The 17,947-nt window shown below is 40.9% G+C and overlaps 1 protein-coding gene across 3 annotated transcripts in view; it reads right to left on the bottom strand.

Moving 5' to 3' along the window:
* Window positions 1-17,947, bottom strand: part of ATP7B (ATPase copper transporting beta) — a 515,812-nt gene that overhangs the window by 202,074 nt on the left and 295,791 nt on the right. For all 3 annotated transcript variants that reach the window (XM_069205459.1, XM_069205457.1, XM_069205458.1), the window contains 3 exons: window positions 12,883-13,116; window positions 7,608-7,699; window positions 6,475-6,602 (listed from right to left, as the gene is read on the bottom strand). In XM_069205459.1, the coding sequence (XP_069061560.1) occupies window positions 6,475-6,602; window positions 7,608-7,699; window positions 12,883-13,116 (454 nt within the window). The remainder of the gene's footprint in view (window positions 1-6,474; window positions 6,603-7,607; window positions 7,700-12,882; window positions 13,117-17,947) is intronic.

Here is a 17,947-nt window from a genome sequence, read left to right as displayed (position 1 = left end):
GGGACATAACTTCAAAATAATCAAAAGTAATCAATAAAAGGTGAAGGGAAAAACAAGAAAACTCAGCAGGTCAGATCCTGCGTAGATGAACACATTAAAAACAGTGATCTGGGTCCGCATAGACAGGTGCCCTTTAAGTAGGTGGGGCTCTACGTCCTGCATAGTAGATTGACTCCATCTATAATGTAATGGGACATCAACCAGAGTCAGTAACATATGCAGATGTGGAAAAATGTTCAGGTCCAGACTGGTACCTGGGGATGAGGCTCTACGTCCAGGTTAGTAGTAGAAGGAGAGATGCTGTTGTGGGGGACTCCGTGTCCCATATTGCCAGAGGAGACCAGGGGCGGGCCAGGCTCCATCGTGCGCTTGAAAGCGCTGCCTGTTTCCCCGTGCCGCGGGAAGGAGAGGCGCTGTTGTGGGGGACTCCGTGTCCCATATTGCCAGAGAAGACCGGGGCGGGGCCAGGCTCCATCGCACGCTTGCAAGCGCTGCCTGTTACCCAGCGCCGCAGGAAGGAGAGACGCTGTTGTGGGGGACTCTGTGTCCCATATTGCCAGAGGAGACCGGGGGCGGAGCCAGGCTCCATCGCGCGCTTGAAAGCGCTGCCTGTATCCCCGTGCCGCAGGAAGGAGAGACGCTGTTGTGGGGGAATCCGTGTCCTATATTGCCAGAGGAGATCGGGGGTGGGGCCAGGCTTCATTGCGCACTTGAAAGCGCTGCCTGTTTCCCCGCGCCCAGGCAAAGCCGTTCAAGACCATTCGAGGCTGGGCTGGGCCATCCCTCTAGGCCCTGAGGTAAAACACCTATGTGACAACTGTCCAGTGGAGAAGGTGCAGAGAAAGGAAGGTACACCTGACAATTCCTACTAATTTTAACATTAGAGGTGTGTGAATACCCTATTAAAATGGGGAAAAGAAAGATTTGTTTGCAAACGGGGGAAAGAGGGCTGGGCTCTTCAGCCCAAACAACCATTACCAGCTACTTATCCTCTGTAATTGGGGTTATAGAATCAGAATTAGAGCAAGTTGAAGAAAAGATTGGGGCTGCTCAGAAATCTGCTCAGCGGCCACCCCTGGAGCCCACTGTCCTTATAAACACCATACAAAAGGTTCAGTCACCTTTGTTGGCTCTAAACCTAGGCATTAATCAGTCTGACCATAGTGGTGTACTCTTGCAAGACTTAAGTAAAGCCACTGACCCAAACGATACCTTAACCCCTGAGTGTTCTAAAGTGGATTCCCCCCTCTCCCCCAAAGAAGAGGAGAGAGGGAAGAAGGGTTAAGAATACAAAAAAAGTTTCGGGGATAAAAGCGAGAAGTCATCTTCTACCAGAAATTATTGTAAGTCAAACCGTAGCCTTGGATACAACTGATGAATGTACTGAGAAGAAGGACGTCCCATATGACTCCACCTATATAATTGACTCTATACTTAAACCTTTCTGCATGGCTCTGGAAGAGAAACTTATTATTTTCCTAACCAAAAGACGTGATTCGTTTTGTAACAATGTGATCAGTACTCTTTCTCAAACTATTAACTCAAGGTTATCTAACACTGGGAAAGTACATAGCCATGATCCCGCACTTAAAAAAAACAATCCAGTATTTAATCCTGCACTTAACAAACCTGGTTCATCCTTGGTTAAACCCTTAGACAGTCTTGGACTTTCCATTATCGAGCACGAATTGCCCTTGGAAAAACAAATGGAACTTCACCCGGCCCGGCCAAATCTCCACCCCGTTCTTTCAATTGAAAATCATGAAGAGACCCTGCACTTACCGTCGAATGCATGCCGTATGTCTTGGTGTTAGCAAATGTGCCCCCTCTGGACAGCAACAAAAAAGAAGACACTCAAGCCTTAATGAGGAAGTCTGCCCACTGGCTGAGGACTAAATTTAAAGGTAATTACCATAAGGATCTAAATAACAAGATCCTCATGGCACGCAGAGTGAAATGGGTTGGTTCATCAAGGAAAGAGTATGAGGGTGATTGTGTTGTAATTAATTTTGCCAATTCCTGCCTAGTTAACCGTTGTTGATTCTGAACATTGTACTAGGTCTGAAGAAGGGATTCAAATGTATCCATTATGCCACTTCTATGAACCTTCCTTATTACCTTTACTCTCTACTGCTGATCCCCGCAAACATAGCCCAGGATCAGTCAGGCCGTATCCCCAGATAAATGTTTCTACTATTAATCGCTTCCAGGCTTTTAACTCCCTTGATGAGAATGATTGACTCACAGATATCGTCAGGCATGGTAGAGAAAACCTGATGGGGTTAAGCGCTGATGATGGCTACGATAAACTTATACCAGAAGAAGGGACGGTTCTGACAGGAACCTGTTCTAGTGCCAATATCATGGATGAATTGGCATTATGTTTAGGATATAAACCTTTAACACTGATTAGTTGGAACATTGCGGGGCTCTGGTCAAAAAAACAAAAAAAAACAGACTGGTTGAGATTTATATCGACACACAACATAATTTGTCTTCAGGAGACCTGGTCAATGGACACGTTTCTATTGGACGGCTACTTATCTCTACACCAACCAGCATTAACCTCCACAATGGGAAGGGCAAGAGGTGGCCTTTTAGTTCTTGTTTCATTACAATTACCTCAAATGGAGGTGATCCTAATTTGGTCCTCACCCTACTTTATGATTGTTTTACTATCTATTAGGGGGAGTAAGGGTATCCCGATAATAAACTGCTATAATAATGTACCACGCGGTCTCCTGAGGGGGATGTAATAGACTTTATTGACTCATCCACCCAATTGCAGGATGAAGAGTTAGTTATCCTATGAGTTTGTGATTTCAATACTCCCTTATGCTGCCAGGAAGCCCCACACTTATGCAGTGTTCCAACTGAAGGCAGAGAGTTGTTAACTCACTTTATCCATTCAAATGAAGGTGAAGCTTTAATTTCTTTTTTATGTAAGTTTGATCTGGTCTATTCTAGGGAGAAAGCGTCTACAAATACCCAAAAAATCACTACATTTACAGGGAACTCAAAAGGGAGTATTATTGATTTTATCCTTATTGGCTCTTCAGATTTTCATTTAATATCTGACTTTAAGATTATATCTCACTGTGCCAGTGATCATAACCCCTTATGCATTGAACTAGCTTACAACACCAAACAGGACTCTAAGAACAAGGACCTGAGGAGAGATACCACTTTAAAAAAAAAATATTGGCGTACGTTTGAAATGGGAAAAAATAAACCCAATCACATTTAACCAGGACATTATAAGATCAGAGCTAGATTCTATTAACACTTGCTTGTCCCAGCAGTTAGCCCATGACCGTATAGTCCAAGAATACGAACATTTAAGTTATGCTATCTCGGATGCTTTGGTGATGGATAGGTCCCCTCTGGGCCCTGGGGTGCACCGATGGTTTAATTCCATGTGTACAGCTGCCCATAAAAAAATAGAAGAAGACCTTAGAACTATTCCTCCCTCCCGTGATTTAATTAAAATGGCAACACTGGAAGAGAGAAAATTGGAAATTAGGACTAAGGCATCGGAAGAACTCTTGGCAGCCACTGAAATGAAGGATACTTCAAAAGTTTGGAAAATGGTAAATCACCCATACTTCTCATATTGTAACACTAAAGCTGATGATTGCTTAACCCCAGAGGATGCCTGGATGAAGCACTTCATGAGAGTATTTCACCCAGAAAATGATATTCTGATTAAGGAGGATAGAAGTATCGAGCAGATCCCCGTAGATCCTAATCCTAATACCTTAGACATTTCCATCGATCTCCTTGAGGTCATTAGAGCCATAAATCGTTCACGGCCAGGAAAGGCTCCTGGCCCCGATGGAGTCCCTGTAGATATTTTTAAATCTATGCCCAATCTTTGGGGCCCCCTAGTCACAAACGTGTTAAGAAGTGTTGTAAAAAGCAACATACCTCCCTCATGGAAGCTGGCCATTATCATTCCCATATTTAAAAAGGGTAATAGACAAGACCCCTCTTGTTATAGACCAATTTCTCTTATCGATTCTATGGCCAAGATTTTGGGGAGTGTGATCTTATCATGATTGGAGGACTGGGTGACAGAGGCACAGATCTTATCCCCAATTCAATATGGCTTTAGACCCGGACTAGGCACAGTGGAACAAGTATTACATTTGCAGCTTATCCTCAGTAAATATGCAATTGCCCCAAAAAATCCATTCAGATGGCATTCATCGATTTATCAAGTGCTTTTGACTTGGTAAATAGAGTGAAGCTGTGGCAAATTATGGGAACCCTGGGGATTGATGCGAACCTCTTGGAGCTAATAAAGCGTCTACATATGGACCTAAAGGTTTCAGTCCAGTTTGGCCCACATGGTGAGAGAACCTCCCATATTCCGTCAGACAGGGTTGTATTTTAGTCCCTTTTTTCCTGATTTACATAAATGGGCTCTATGAATTCCTAACAAAACATGGTAAGGACCTACCAAAGATGGGACAAAGATTGCTCTGAGTCTTATTATATGCAGAAGATGCTGCACTAATTGCCCGTACAGCAAATGGTTTACAAGGCTTGCTGGATCTTTTTTTAACTTTCATGCAGAGCCTTGATTTGAAAGTAAACTACTCCAAAACATAGGTCATGACATGTGGCCCCCGAAATACAAAGTGCAAGCAATTCACCATGGGAGGAAATATCATTAACAAGGTGAAAAACGTTTGTTATTTAGGCATCCACTTCAGTTCTTCCACACTAAGGAACATCCATTCTAATTTTAAGACTCAGCAATTGGAGAGGAATATAGAAGCGATATTTCGCTTCACCCGCAAATTGGGCTACAGACCATTGTCTCAGATCGTGACGTTTTATATCTCCAAGTGTGTTTCAGCAGCTCTATATGGGGCAGGCTTTTGGGGCTATGTGAAAGCACCTACACTTCAATGTGTTGAGAACAAACTCGCCTGCAGATTACTGATGGCAAATATCGTCTGCCATGAGGTGGTGGGTTTACGATTTATAAAGGATTCGATCCCTGTTGCACCACATCTGCTGTGGATCAGATGCTGGAGGAATCCTGTGGCATGTCTCGTGCAAGAATGCATTATTAAATGTCTACAGCTGGCCCAATCAAATAGGATTGCTTGGCTTTCATATTTGCAATCAACTTTCCAAACCCTGGGGCTTGGGAATATGTTTGCAGACCCACAGTCCCTGCCTATAAATGCAAAAGAGTTGCTGAAATCACGGTATACCGAGCATATCTCAAATATAAGATTCCAAAGTGCCCTGAAATTAAAGACTTTTGAACCTTATGTTCAGATCATAACTGTATCCACTATGGAACCTTACTTAACATGGTTTTCAAGCCCAAAAATATACTCTTTTTGAACCTCATTTAGAATGATTTGAGTCACTTTAAGGTGGCCTTCCCTAAACAATGTATCTGGCAAAAAGATCTGCCACCGTGCCCTTGCGACCCCAGATCTAAGCAGAGTACTTCTCACTTTTTTCTTTTTTGTACACTTTATGCTATTCCCAGACATGCTTTTATATCGCCCCTACTTTGTAAATCAAAGCTTACACATTACAGGGATGCTCTGATATATGTACAAAAACTGTCAGAAACTAAAATCTGTTATTATGTATTAAACTTTATTAGATCTGCTATTGCTATTAGGAAACGGTATTAATCTCTTGATACCGCTCTATAATAAGCCTATTGCGGAACTAGATATGTTCTGAAATGCATTCAGAACTTTGCACAAAGTGAGGAGCTTTTATTATATTCTGGGTAATTTTAATAATTTTAAATAATATTTTATTTGTTTTTATAATTTTAGATAATGCTTTGTGTTAGAAGAATTGACATGAGCGTGCATAATTCTGAAGGGTAGTAAATTTGTTTTTACTATAATTTTCTTTTATCCCTGTAAACGCTAATCGAAACAGATAAGTCTAGGTTGTTTTGGCAGTTCAAACTTGTTTTGTTTCGAGTTATCTTGTCAAACTGTTCCTTGAATTGATACCTTGCTTATCCTTTTAATTATTTTTTAACATTTTTAAGTTTTGTGAATTTCTATGTACTTTTATGGCAATTGCTGATTAAAGATTTTCTGACTGACAGTGTAGTAGTATGACTCCATCTATGATGTCATGGGTCATCAACCAGAGTCAGTAACATATGAAGATGTGGAAAAATGTTCAGATCCAGACTGGTACTTTGGAAGGTTTCAATCCAATCCGGGAAGCAGAAGGAAAGAGGATGCATTAGAAGCATTGTTCTTACACTTGAATAATGCAATCATTCTGACCAGATAAGTGCAAGATGAGTGGCATTACTAAGAGTAATTTCTTGTTTAGCATCACACCACTGTTTAGTCTCTGAATATTACCATGTAGCTTTTCTATTTCAGTGGAAGCTAAACTTTGTTACTTCATAAACATTTCACAGTGTCACATTGTATTCCACATGCACAACCAACCAGATAAAAAACGTACCTGTGATAAGAGACTCATCTGCCATTGAGTTGCCTTCAATGACTTTACCATCCACTGGGAACTTGCCACCAGGGACCACCTTAACAATATCTCCTCGCTGGACTAATTCCACAGCCACCTGCTCTTCCCTATAGATCGCAAACAACAGTTAGAACTTTTCAAGCACTGTTGGTGAATTACTATTATAACAAGATAGACTACGAGAGTGGAAAATGTTGATATACACGCACATTACCTAATCATGCCTATCTGCATTGATTTAGGGTATCATATAAAATTCAAGTACAACATTGAGATCTGTATTCATCATGGATGGACTTAAGATTTAGGATCATATTGTCAATCAAAATACAGCACCACCTGAAATTCAGGAAGGTTGTAAAATCCCAGCCCTTCCTCACAATGATGAATGGCTCCGCCAATCAGCATTCAGAACCATTCGCCATCAGAATGATGTAGGCGTCACAGAACTGATGATCATACCAACCCTTGAACCGAATCCAAATAGAAATCAAGAGGAGTATGCACAACCACACAGCCAGCCTCTGCTGTACACAAGAAAACATGAAAGCTCTCCAATATAGGCTCCATGTCATCCCTATACCCTTCTGGCACAACATACTACTGTTCAAGCTTAAGTAGCCTATTGCTCGCTCTTATTTTCTGCCACTATATCCCAAGGAGCAGGACATATGACATATAAGAGCACAACACTGATCATCACATACAAAATAAAAAACCTCCCACGAAGGCCATACTGCAAACTAACACAATTCAAACCAAGCACAAGAGATGAAGTAGCTTTCGACCCATTTGCAAAGCACTTTCTAGTCTCACCATGTGTATGAAGTGCTGTGACACAAACAATACAATACTCACCTATCCTCCCACCAGTGGTGATGTTTTGTCCCTGAAGAGTTAGGAAGGTCACATTCAATGAGACCCAGGACTTTTATGTGCATACTTCAATTCCCCCTTCATTCCCTCCCCACCCTTTCAGTGCTGCCTCCTCTCCCATCGAAAGTAGTCGAAAGGCCCATCCCCCTTCAACCACTGCATTTTGCATAAACTGCAATATTACAACTGTGAGACATATATGAAAGTAGCAAATACAAAAACAAGTGAATGAGTACCTGACAATCGAGTGATCTGTCCCCATCGTCACAATGGTAGCCTCTGTTGCTTGGAGGGAAATGAGTTTGGCCAGTGCTTCTGAAGTTTTGCTCTACAAAATAGCATGCCATTCTTAAAGATTCAGTACTCAAACCATAACCATATCCAATAAAAGACCTGAAATCAATGCATTTATCTTGGACATGCAAACATTGGCTTGTTTTCAGCGGTAGAAAAAATGCAATTCTGCTTGATAATCTACAAAGTGCTCAACAACCCTTGTAGCCCTTCACCAAAGATTTCATCCCAGAACCACAAACAGTCACATATGACATGCTTTTGTTGTAGTCGATGTAGAGTGCAGAAATGCCCAAGTATTTCCACCAAGTGATGGTGTCTTTCCCATTAACAGTCTAGTTTCAGAGTGTGTCATAAGGCTATAAATCCAGCTCATACACACGCATACACAGAAATAGGCCCGTGCGAACGTTTAAGTATGCTAGAGTAATTGGAGTAATTTTAGTAATTAAGAATTGCTGTTGTGATGTGAAATTACCAAAATTATGTGCTTACGCCAGCTTGAGTAATGAAGAGTAAATTGGGGCAAATATCCTACTGCAGGAGCACAGGAACAACTAACTAAAAGAGAGTGAGAGGCTTCTGCCTACTTCTATTCGTAACCTGTAGCATCCAGTGCTATTCTCTTAGCACAAAATGCATCCTCAGAGCCACTTTGGACACAAGGGTGCATTTTGTACTAAGAACATAACATTACATGCCGGATTACACTTCTTGCAAATTACGCATAATTACAAGTCATTTTGCCATGATTACCAATAATTATGCTTGAAATAATTATGCCAGTTACGTCCACCCCTACACAGAACCCAAGAGCTACTCTCCATTCTTAAAAACAGAAACAGAAGAAATTGACTCTGCAATATTCTGTCTGCACACCTGTGGTTAAGGTGTGATATTCTAAAAGTTTGCAGGGAAATTGAAGACTTTATAGCTTCTATTATGCGTGCATAAGATTAGAAGATGATCAGTCTTCATTTTTCCTGCCTCAACTAAAAATAGGGCTTAACCCCGTTGTCCATCCAGAGCCATACAGCATGTAAGACATGTCTAAGCACTCAGTAAAAACTAATTTAATAAGGCTAGACTATTAGAAGGCTAAATTGGCTGTGATAGCATTTGATGTTGTGATTTGCAGATGAAAGGGGATATCAGTGGCATACATTTTACTCACGTCATCATAAGATCATCTACATGCATAGGGAAATGGATTATAAGAACGAGAAAGATGAGATCTAAAATTCCATTGTCATGGTCATATCGACTTTACCTACATATTAGATTTTATAAGCGCTTGACCAGTTTCTAAGCTCGGAGAGTATTACTATTACCTTAAGTATTGTTATTGATTTAACTAAACACACAAAGGGGCATGGGCGGAATGCTTGGAATAAGTCTAGACATTGGCAGTCGCTCAGGGTAGCATTCCAGCCCACTGGTACTCAGGTGTATCAGTGGAGGAAGAGCAACAATGCAGCAAAAGGGTCCTGTGGATGAGTGTCAGTGTGGTATCCCAGATGACTACAACCTCAGAATTCTGAATTATTTAGTGTTTTATCAAATTTTCATACAGCCCTTATGGCATTCCAAAGTGTAGATACTATTACCACTACTCTCTTTATTTAAGTGATCATACCAAGAGATATAATGCACTATTTAGTTGGCTGTATGGTTAGGTTGTAACTCGTGCTGGCCAGATGACAGCTGGTATCAGTGTTGTGTGTTGTATTCACTTCAGAGTGCCAGGGTTGGACTGGGCTACAGGGCAACCAGTCAATTCCCCAACAGCTAGTCTGACAGGTCAGCGTGCAAACCTGTTTGTCGACTGCAGGTCTAATGGACCGTTTTTTACAGTTGATACCCTGACATTAGAGCAAATCCATGCAGCCTTTCAAACCTTGAAAAACACTTATAAAGTGTATATGCAAGTTCAAAACTGTCCCTATTTGTACCCGTAGGCCACTTTTTAGGTTTCATCTAGGCGGCACATGCAGCCCGTCCATGGCTTACCATTTGTTAGCTTCAGTTTCGCTCTCATTTGCTTCGGTCCCGTTTGTCAAGCCATGCAGGTGTCATGTCCTCTTTTTGTGTTTGGTCTTCCCCTGGAGCTTGGACCAAGTACTTGTGCCCTTCCACTGGTTCCTTTTTTGGAGCTACTATATTTTTGTGTTCAAGGACTCCATTTTAGAGCTTGTGCTTTTTAGGCCATCTCTAATGTCCCCATGAATGCAGCTTTTAGTCCCTCCCACCCGCCCCCTTCCATGTTGCTTTTCTTTCTTTCAAACCCCTACACCAATTTCTACACCACAGCACTGACCTCTACTCTACACCTCTCTTCTTTATGCCACTACACATTACGCAACAGCACTTTATGTTAATGCACTCTACGCCATTCTACTCTGCACCACTCTGCTTTAGCCACTGCAATCTAAGGCACTGCACTCTATGCCAGTCCACTCTACTCTAGTCTCCTCCACTCTACTCTCTGTCGCTCCATGCCACCCCACTGTACACCTTTCTGCACCACTCCACTCTATACCATGCCACTCCACTCTATGCCACTGTACTCAACTGCACTCCACACATTGCCACTACAGCCTCTCTACCACACTCCACTCCACACAATGCCACTCTACTCTACGCCATTCTGCTCTATGCCAGTTTACTATACACCACTTCACTCTACTTCACTTCACAACACTTTACGCCACTTCAAGCCACTTAACTCCACTCTACACCACTTTACTGTAAGTTGATTTACTCCAGTCTACACTCCTTTACTCCACTTTGCTCTACGTCACTGCACACCACTATACGTATTGCCACTCCACTACACTCTGCTCCACTCCTTTCAATTTGGCAGAGAGTCGAGCGCTCTTCATGCCACTCCACTCTACGCCACACTAGTCTACCAAAGTCAACATCACACTACTCTACTCAACTCTACTCAATGCCACTACACTCCACTTCATACCACCACTCACTCTACATCACTCTGCTGTACATCACTCCTCTCTTCGCCACTTCAGTCCGTGCTACTTCACTTTATGCCACTCCAGGACACTCTACTCTACTCCACTCTATGCCAATCCACTAATCCACTCCACACCGCTCTCTGCAAGTCTACTATACACCCCTTCACTTTATGCCACTTCACTCTACTCTACTTTACTCTATGACACTCTACTCTACGCCACCCCAAGTCACTCCACTCTCGCCGCTTTACTCTACGCTCTACTACACTACACTCTACGACACTGCACACCACTCTAATCCACTCTGCTTCACTCCATTCTATACACATTACACCACTCTCCTCTATTCCACTCTAGTACACCAAACTCCATGTCACTCTACTCAACTCTACGCTATGCCACTACGCTCTACACGACTGAACTCTATACTACTCCACTCTACGCCACTCTACTCTATGCCAGCCAACTCCACTCTACTCTTTACCACTTCAATCCACTCGCTCTGTGCCACTCCACTGTACACCACTCTCCTCTACTCCACTTCACTCTGCGTGACTTCACTGTTTGCCACTTCACTTCATGCCACTCTACACCTTTTCATGCCACTCTACTCCACAATATGCCAATCCACTAATCCACTCCACACCACACCACTCTACGCCATGCCACTCCATTCTGCACTAATCCACTTTATGCTGCTGTACAACATGGCTAAAAGGCATTGGTAAAGCCAGTAGCTCTTTCACAGGCAAAACCTATTGGCTTTGCCAATGCTTACTTAGCCTTCCAATTGACTAAAGGCAGCACTTTTATTTTGGTCCCCGGGCCTGTTTTCTGTCCCAGGTTGACTTTGCATAGTGCTGTGCTGCCAGTCTCAGGAGGGACAGTAGGGCACAACGTGTATCTCTGGGTGAAGTCCTACGAGGCAGCAAATAGTTCAGGATGAAGTTTGTTGTCCTCCGCAGAACAATGTGCAACAACCTCTGAAAGGCACTTGTGAAGGCTGCGATGTCAACCACGGGTTTCAAATCCTTTGATTATCCTTTTCTCTTATACGTTAATCATACTAATAACTCTGAGTGTTAACCACTATTTGTTATGCTTTTTGATATACATCATTGCCTTCAGTTGTTTAGCACCCTTGATATGGCTGATGAAGGGCACGGGCTGGATCCGAGAGCACACATTTCAATTTGAATGACAAAGATGTAAAAAGTATGAAGACAGGCAGAATGGCGCTTGGATAACAAGACTTTGATGCAATTTCCAGCAGACAGGTTGCATTTAATGGGACACACTGATATCTGATGTAGCGCATTCGTATTACTTCTGAAAATAACAACTTCTGTATGTAAAACGAATTTAATACATGTCTCTATGGTTGACAATGCCAAACTGTGTTGTGAACAGATTTTTTTTAAAGAAGGATACGAGTATTGCGAGAAACATTGCTTTCTCGACAAGATTAAAAACAAAAATATAGAAACATTTACACAATGCAAAAGCACAATGCAACACTACAGAAACATAAAAAACAACAATAAACAAATCCATAATCAAGTTTATCACATACGCCACAAATTAAGTAATGCTGCAGGCTGATATTGGTCAGTAATACTGGAAGCTAGTACTTGTCAGCAAGACTGGGAGCTGCCACTACTCAGTAATGCTGCAGGCTAATACTTGACAATAATGCTGCAGTTAAGTACTTGCCAGTAAATCCCAATCAATCAATGAACTGCTGAGCTGCACGTTGTGTATCAATGCACACAATATCGAATGCCAACATAACGGGAAGGTAAGTATGTAAGGTAAGTATATCTTTACTGTTCCTATCTCTACATATACGTAGCTTGATGAGATGCATATCGTTAAGATGTGGTCGATGTGCAGTGAAGAATAATAAAAATAGTAGTCCTTCAGGTCAAAAGAGGCAGGATAAAAGCCACATTCAATCAACGTGTAAGTATGTAAGACACATCCAAAATCAAGCATAGGGAGAGGATTACACTCATCTAGGCGGACCACATACACAACTGACAGGGTAGCAATCAAATCAATACAAGTGCTGAACCAACGAGATCAGTTGCAGAAAGTGGGTGAAAAACTGATAACAAAATTAGGAACACAGCTATGCCAATCTCAAACAAATACATCTTGCATATTTTCAAATGAGGTGCAAATGAGATGCAGAAGCACAATGATATTAATTAAGGCCTTCATTCCAAGAAGAATGACTTACCTTTGCCACGTGTTCCAGCCATCGCCCCAGGGCAATAAACATAAACAGCATGGGCGGCGTGTCAAAGAATGTGACGGGGCTCCGGTCCGCCTTCTCAGCCATGGCCACGATCAGGATCACCACAGAGTAAACATAGGCAATGGTCGTGGCCAGAACGATCAGCACATCCATGTTGGCAGCTTTGTGTTTCAGTGATTTGTAGGCCTGAACATAAAAATGCCATCCACCAAGAAGCTGTCAATAAAAGAGAATGTGGGTTTATGGTCATCGACAACAGAAAATTGGAATTCACTGCAACAAGGTTAAATACAGTGGGGAGGCAACTAATCAAACCGGGTTTAAATATTAATTGACAGCTATTCCGCATATTTGGGTTAAGAGGGCCGACATGCAACAACACCGTGGACCTCTGTGGTAAGTAAGTGGCAAACGCGGATTCTCATTTTATCATGTAGGAAAAATGGACTTCAACACACCTCCAACAAGCATTAGCAAAGAAAGAAGGAAAGGAGGAAAGAAAGAAGAAAAGGCGAAAAAAAGAAAGAAGGAAAAGTGAAACGAAAGAAGGAGAAAAGAAAGAAAGAAAGAAATCTATAAACGCGTTACAAAAACCATTGGTGAAATTGGGCCCAAAATAAATGTGTTCTGAAGAATTGGCCGATTATAAATTCACATGTGTAATATTCAAGCTTTCAGTTGGAGTACTGCATGCATAGTAAAAAGAGGATTACTGCAGAATGCAGACCAGTTAAAATGAGGTCAGTCAGTATGCTGTGAAATGCCAGCAATCAGATAAACAAAAGACACTTCACAAGGAATATACAACACTGGCAGGAATCAATAAAGCCCGGAATGTGGGCTGTGGATCACTTGTGGTAGAAAGTTTTTGCTTTCACCTCAGGCTCTAAACACAAAGGCAACACTATAGTAATTATCAAAACAAATACTGGCTCTGAAGGGAGCTACCTTGTGTGCAGAAGTGCTCATTTTGAGAGAGTAAAATGCAGTCACTCATAGTGATGTTAACCAGTTGCTGAAGTAGGCTGGCCCATTGTCTGATGCTATATGCTGAAGTGGGTAGAAGCAAAATGTGACCGACACAATGGATGAAGAGAGGTGGCTGAAAGCCCTTTAAGTATATTGTATATTTAAGTTAGTGAAATCAAAAGGTTTTGGAGAACGCCAGACCTAAAAATGTACTCCTAAAAGAGCAAGCTGTAATTGAGAAAGGAACCCAACACCTTACGCTTGAGCTCTCTTGACTCTTAAAGAGATGACCAGATACATGAAATGCGAACATGTTTTATTCTCAGACAGATGTTACATGTTTTGGCTTCACTTTATTCCTCATTTAGAAATGTACATTTTTGTAGGTGCGTTGTAGTTCCTAATTTTCCAAGTGAAAAATTAAAAATAGAAGATAAGAACTTATAACAAACTTGAGCTGCTTACTCAAAATGAAAACTTGAAAAATGTAAGTATTGTAGCGTCTTTCCCAGCCTGGGTACCCGCCAAAGACTGCGCCACACACAGAGCTCAAAATCACACATCTTGGCTCCTCTGCATGTACCTGGGAACTCACACATTCTAAACCAAGCTTTCATTACATCCTATTCTAGCGATTATGCCACACTGAAACGGAGTCCGCTGGGAGTCAGAAACATTCTGATTTAAATCATGCAAAATACTACATCTCCCTCTGTGTTAAAAGAAAAATTACAATTATTTTTTTTAAAATCATTAGACATAGTATGCCGTTACAATGAGGCCATTACAACGCAATGCCATTACCACGCATAACCTTTACCACACATGTTTTTACAAAGTTTATGCCTTTACCACGCATACCTCTACAACGAATTTCGTTGTAAAAGCATGAATGGTAAAAGCATATGCGTGGTAAAGTTTTCACCAGTAAATATAAGTATTTTATAGGTAAGAATAAACATATATTTATGGGAGATTTCTTGCGAATAATAGATAACATTCAATGGCAATCTGGTTACAAGTTAGTAACAGTGGATGCAGTGTCACTATATACATCAATCAGACATGATGTAGGATTAAATGCATTAAAGTTCTTCTTACGACAAAGAAAAGTCAAAGAAAAAAGCCACTCGGAAATGTTAGTGGAGATGGTGGAGTTATGTTTGAATAACAATATTTTTCTATTTGATAAAAACATCTAGAAGCAAGTGCGAGGAACTGCCATGGGTATTTCTCTCTCTCCAAGCTATGCCAACCTAACCTTAGGTTGGTGGGAGAGGGAAATAGCATGGCAGGATGGATACTCTGAATATCTGGATAAGGTAGTATTATGGCTACGTTATATAGATGATTTATTTTTGATTTGGAATGGTACCAAGGAGGAATTTGCAATGTATTTTAAAATCTTGAATGAAAATGAATGTGGTCTGAGCTTCACGTATGATATCAATGATAAACAAATTGATTTCTTGGACATTAGAGTATATGTAGATAACGATCAAATCAACACAACTGTATTTAGGAAAGTGACTTCTACTAATAGTGTCTTACATGGGAGCAGTTTTCATCCAAAACCACTGATAAAGAGCATCCCATTTGGCGAATTTCTAAGAATGAGACGGAACTGCTCCAATGATAAAGAAATGGAGAATCAATTCAATATGGTACGAAAACGCTTTATGCGTCGTGGATATCTAAGAACAAACATTGAATTGAGTGAGAAGAGGGCTAAGAGGATGTCTCGACAGGAAACACTGATAGAGAAGAGTGTAAAAAGAGGAAGTGATAAGGAGGAAATGTGTCCTTGTTTAATTCTCACCTTCAGTAAAGAAAGTAAGAACATAGAATCAATATTCAGAAAACATTGGAAGATATTGAGAAGTGATTGAGATCTGGCAAAGAGAATAGGTGGCATACCACAAATATCATATAGGAAGTCACGCTCATTAAAAGACATATTGGTAAAAAGCCATTATGAAGCACCAACCATAAGGAATTGGCTGAAGAACGAAATTACTGGCTTCTATAAATGCAATAAATGCAAAGTGTGTCAAATTGCAAGAAATACAAAAACCTTTATGGATTATAGTGGTAAGGCCACACACATCTTACAAAGAATCACTTGTGACAGTCAATATGTAGTTTACATGCTTGAATGTGAGTGTGGTTTGAGATACATTGGTAGCACAATTTGTCCATTGAAGAAAAGGATTTTGGAACACACTAAAGCCATTACCAATAAAGACATGAGCTACACAATGGCAAAACACTTTGCGAACTCACATACCAATGATTGGAGATCACTACGATTCCTGGGTGTAGCGCAAATGAAAAGAAGTGAGAGAGGAGGAGACAGAACTCGTAAGTTAAGACAAATGGAGAGCAAGTTTATTATTCAGCTCCGTACCAAGATGCCTTACGGACTGAATATGGACGAGGAATTACATGTACATTTATGACTCTGCAATATGGACAAACACATGATAATAATGGCATCTATGCAGGGTGGCTATTGATTAAATACTATTAAAGTATATAATATTCTAGTCAAACAATGATAACTATTGAGTTGGAGAGAATTGATATTCATTGATGTTTATGCAGAATCAATAGAATAGAATCAAATAAGTGCAAAAGAAAAAGATTGTTAAAATTACACTAATGAATGAAGTCATCAAATCTCTCAAGATCACTATTGACATATAGGAATGTTTGAGTAAGAAATGCTGAAATATTAGAGGGACATTATTTCTTTAAATACATATATGAAACATGAAATAGATGTTAAAGGGTAAATAGTGTCACATATGTACAGCTTTAATAATTATAATGAAGTAATTAATCAGTAGCAAATGTAAATAGCATGAAATTACGAATTAGAATGAAATAGCACAACAGAGGAGAACACATGTCAAAAGCATTATATATTGAGAATGGGATCTTTATTATTAGTACAGGGAGTGCAGAATTATTAGGCAAGTTGTATTTTTGAGGATTAATTTTATTATTGAACAACAACCATGTTCTCAATGAACCCAAAAAACTCATTAATATCAAAGCTGAATATTTTTGGAAGTAGTTTTTAGTTTGTTTTTAGTTTTAGCTATGTTAGGGGGATATCTGTGTGTGCAGGTGACTATTACTGTGCATAATTATTAGGCAACTTAACAAAAAAAAATATATACCCATTTCAATTATTTATTATTACCAGTGAAACCAATATAACATCTCAACATTCACAAATATACATTTCTGACATTCAAAAACAAAACAAAAACAAATCAGTGACCAATATAGCCACCTTTCTTTGCAAGGACACTCAAAAGCCTGCCATCCATGGATTCTGTCAGTGTTTTGATCTGTTCACCATCAACATTGCGTGCAGCAGCAACCACAGCCTCCCAGACACTGTTCAGAGAGGTGTACTGTTTTCCCTCCTTGTAAATCTCACATTTGATGATGGACCACAGGTTCTCAATGGGGTTCAGATCAGGTGAACAAGGAGGCCATGTCATTAGATTTCCTTCTTTTATACCCTTTCTTGCCAGCCACGCTGTGGAGTACTTGGACGCGTGTGATGGAGCATTGTCCTGCATGAAAATCATGTTTTTCTTGAAGGATGCAGACTTCTTCCTGTACCACTGCTTGAAGAAGGTGTCTTCCAGGAACTGGCAGTAGGACTGGGAGTTGAGCTTGACTCCATCCTCAACCCGAAAAGGCCCCACAAGCTCATCTTTGATGATACCAGCCCAAACCAGTACTCCACCTCCACCTTGCTGGCGTCTGAGTCGGACTGGAGCTCTCTGCCCTTTACCAATCCAGCCACGGGCCCATCCATCTGGCCCATCAAGACTCACTCTCATTTCATCAGTCCATAAAACCTTAGAAAAATCAGTCTTGAGATATTTCTTGGCCCAGTCTTGACGTTTCAGCTTGTGTGTCTTGTTCAGTGGTGGTCGTCTTTCAGCCTTTCTTACCTTGGCCATGTCTCTGAGTATTGCACACCTTGTGCTTTTGGGCACTCCAGTGATGTTGCAGCTCTGAAATATGGCCAAACTGGTGGCAAGTGGCATTGTGG

The sequence above is a fragment of the Pleurodeles waltl genome, chromosome 8 (assembly GCF_031143425.1).
Source record: "Pleurodeles waltl isolate 20211129_DDA chromosome 8, aPleWal1.hap1.20221129, whole genome shotgun sequence".
Lineage (NCBI taxonomy): Eukaryota > Metazoa > Chordata > Amphibia > Caudata > Salamandridae > Pleurodeles > Pleurodeles waltl.
Note: the sequence above shows the minus strand (reverse complement) of the source record. Positions and strands in the feature narration are given on the sequence as shown.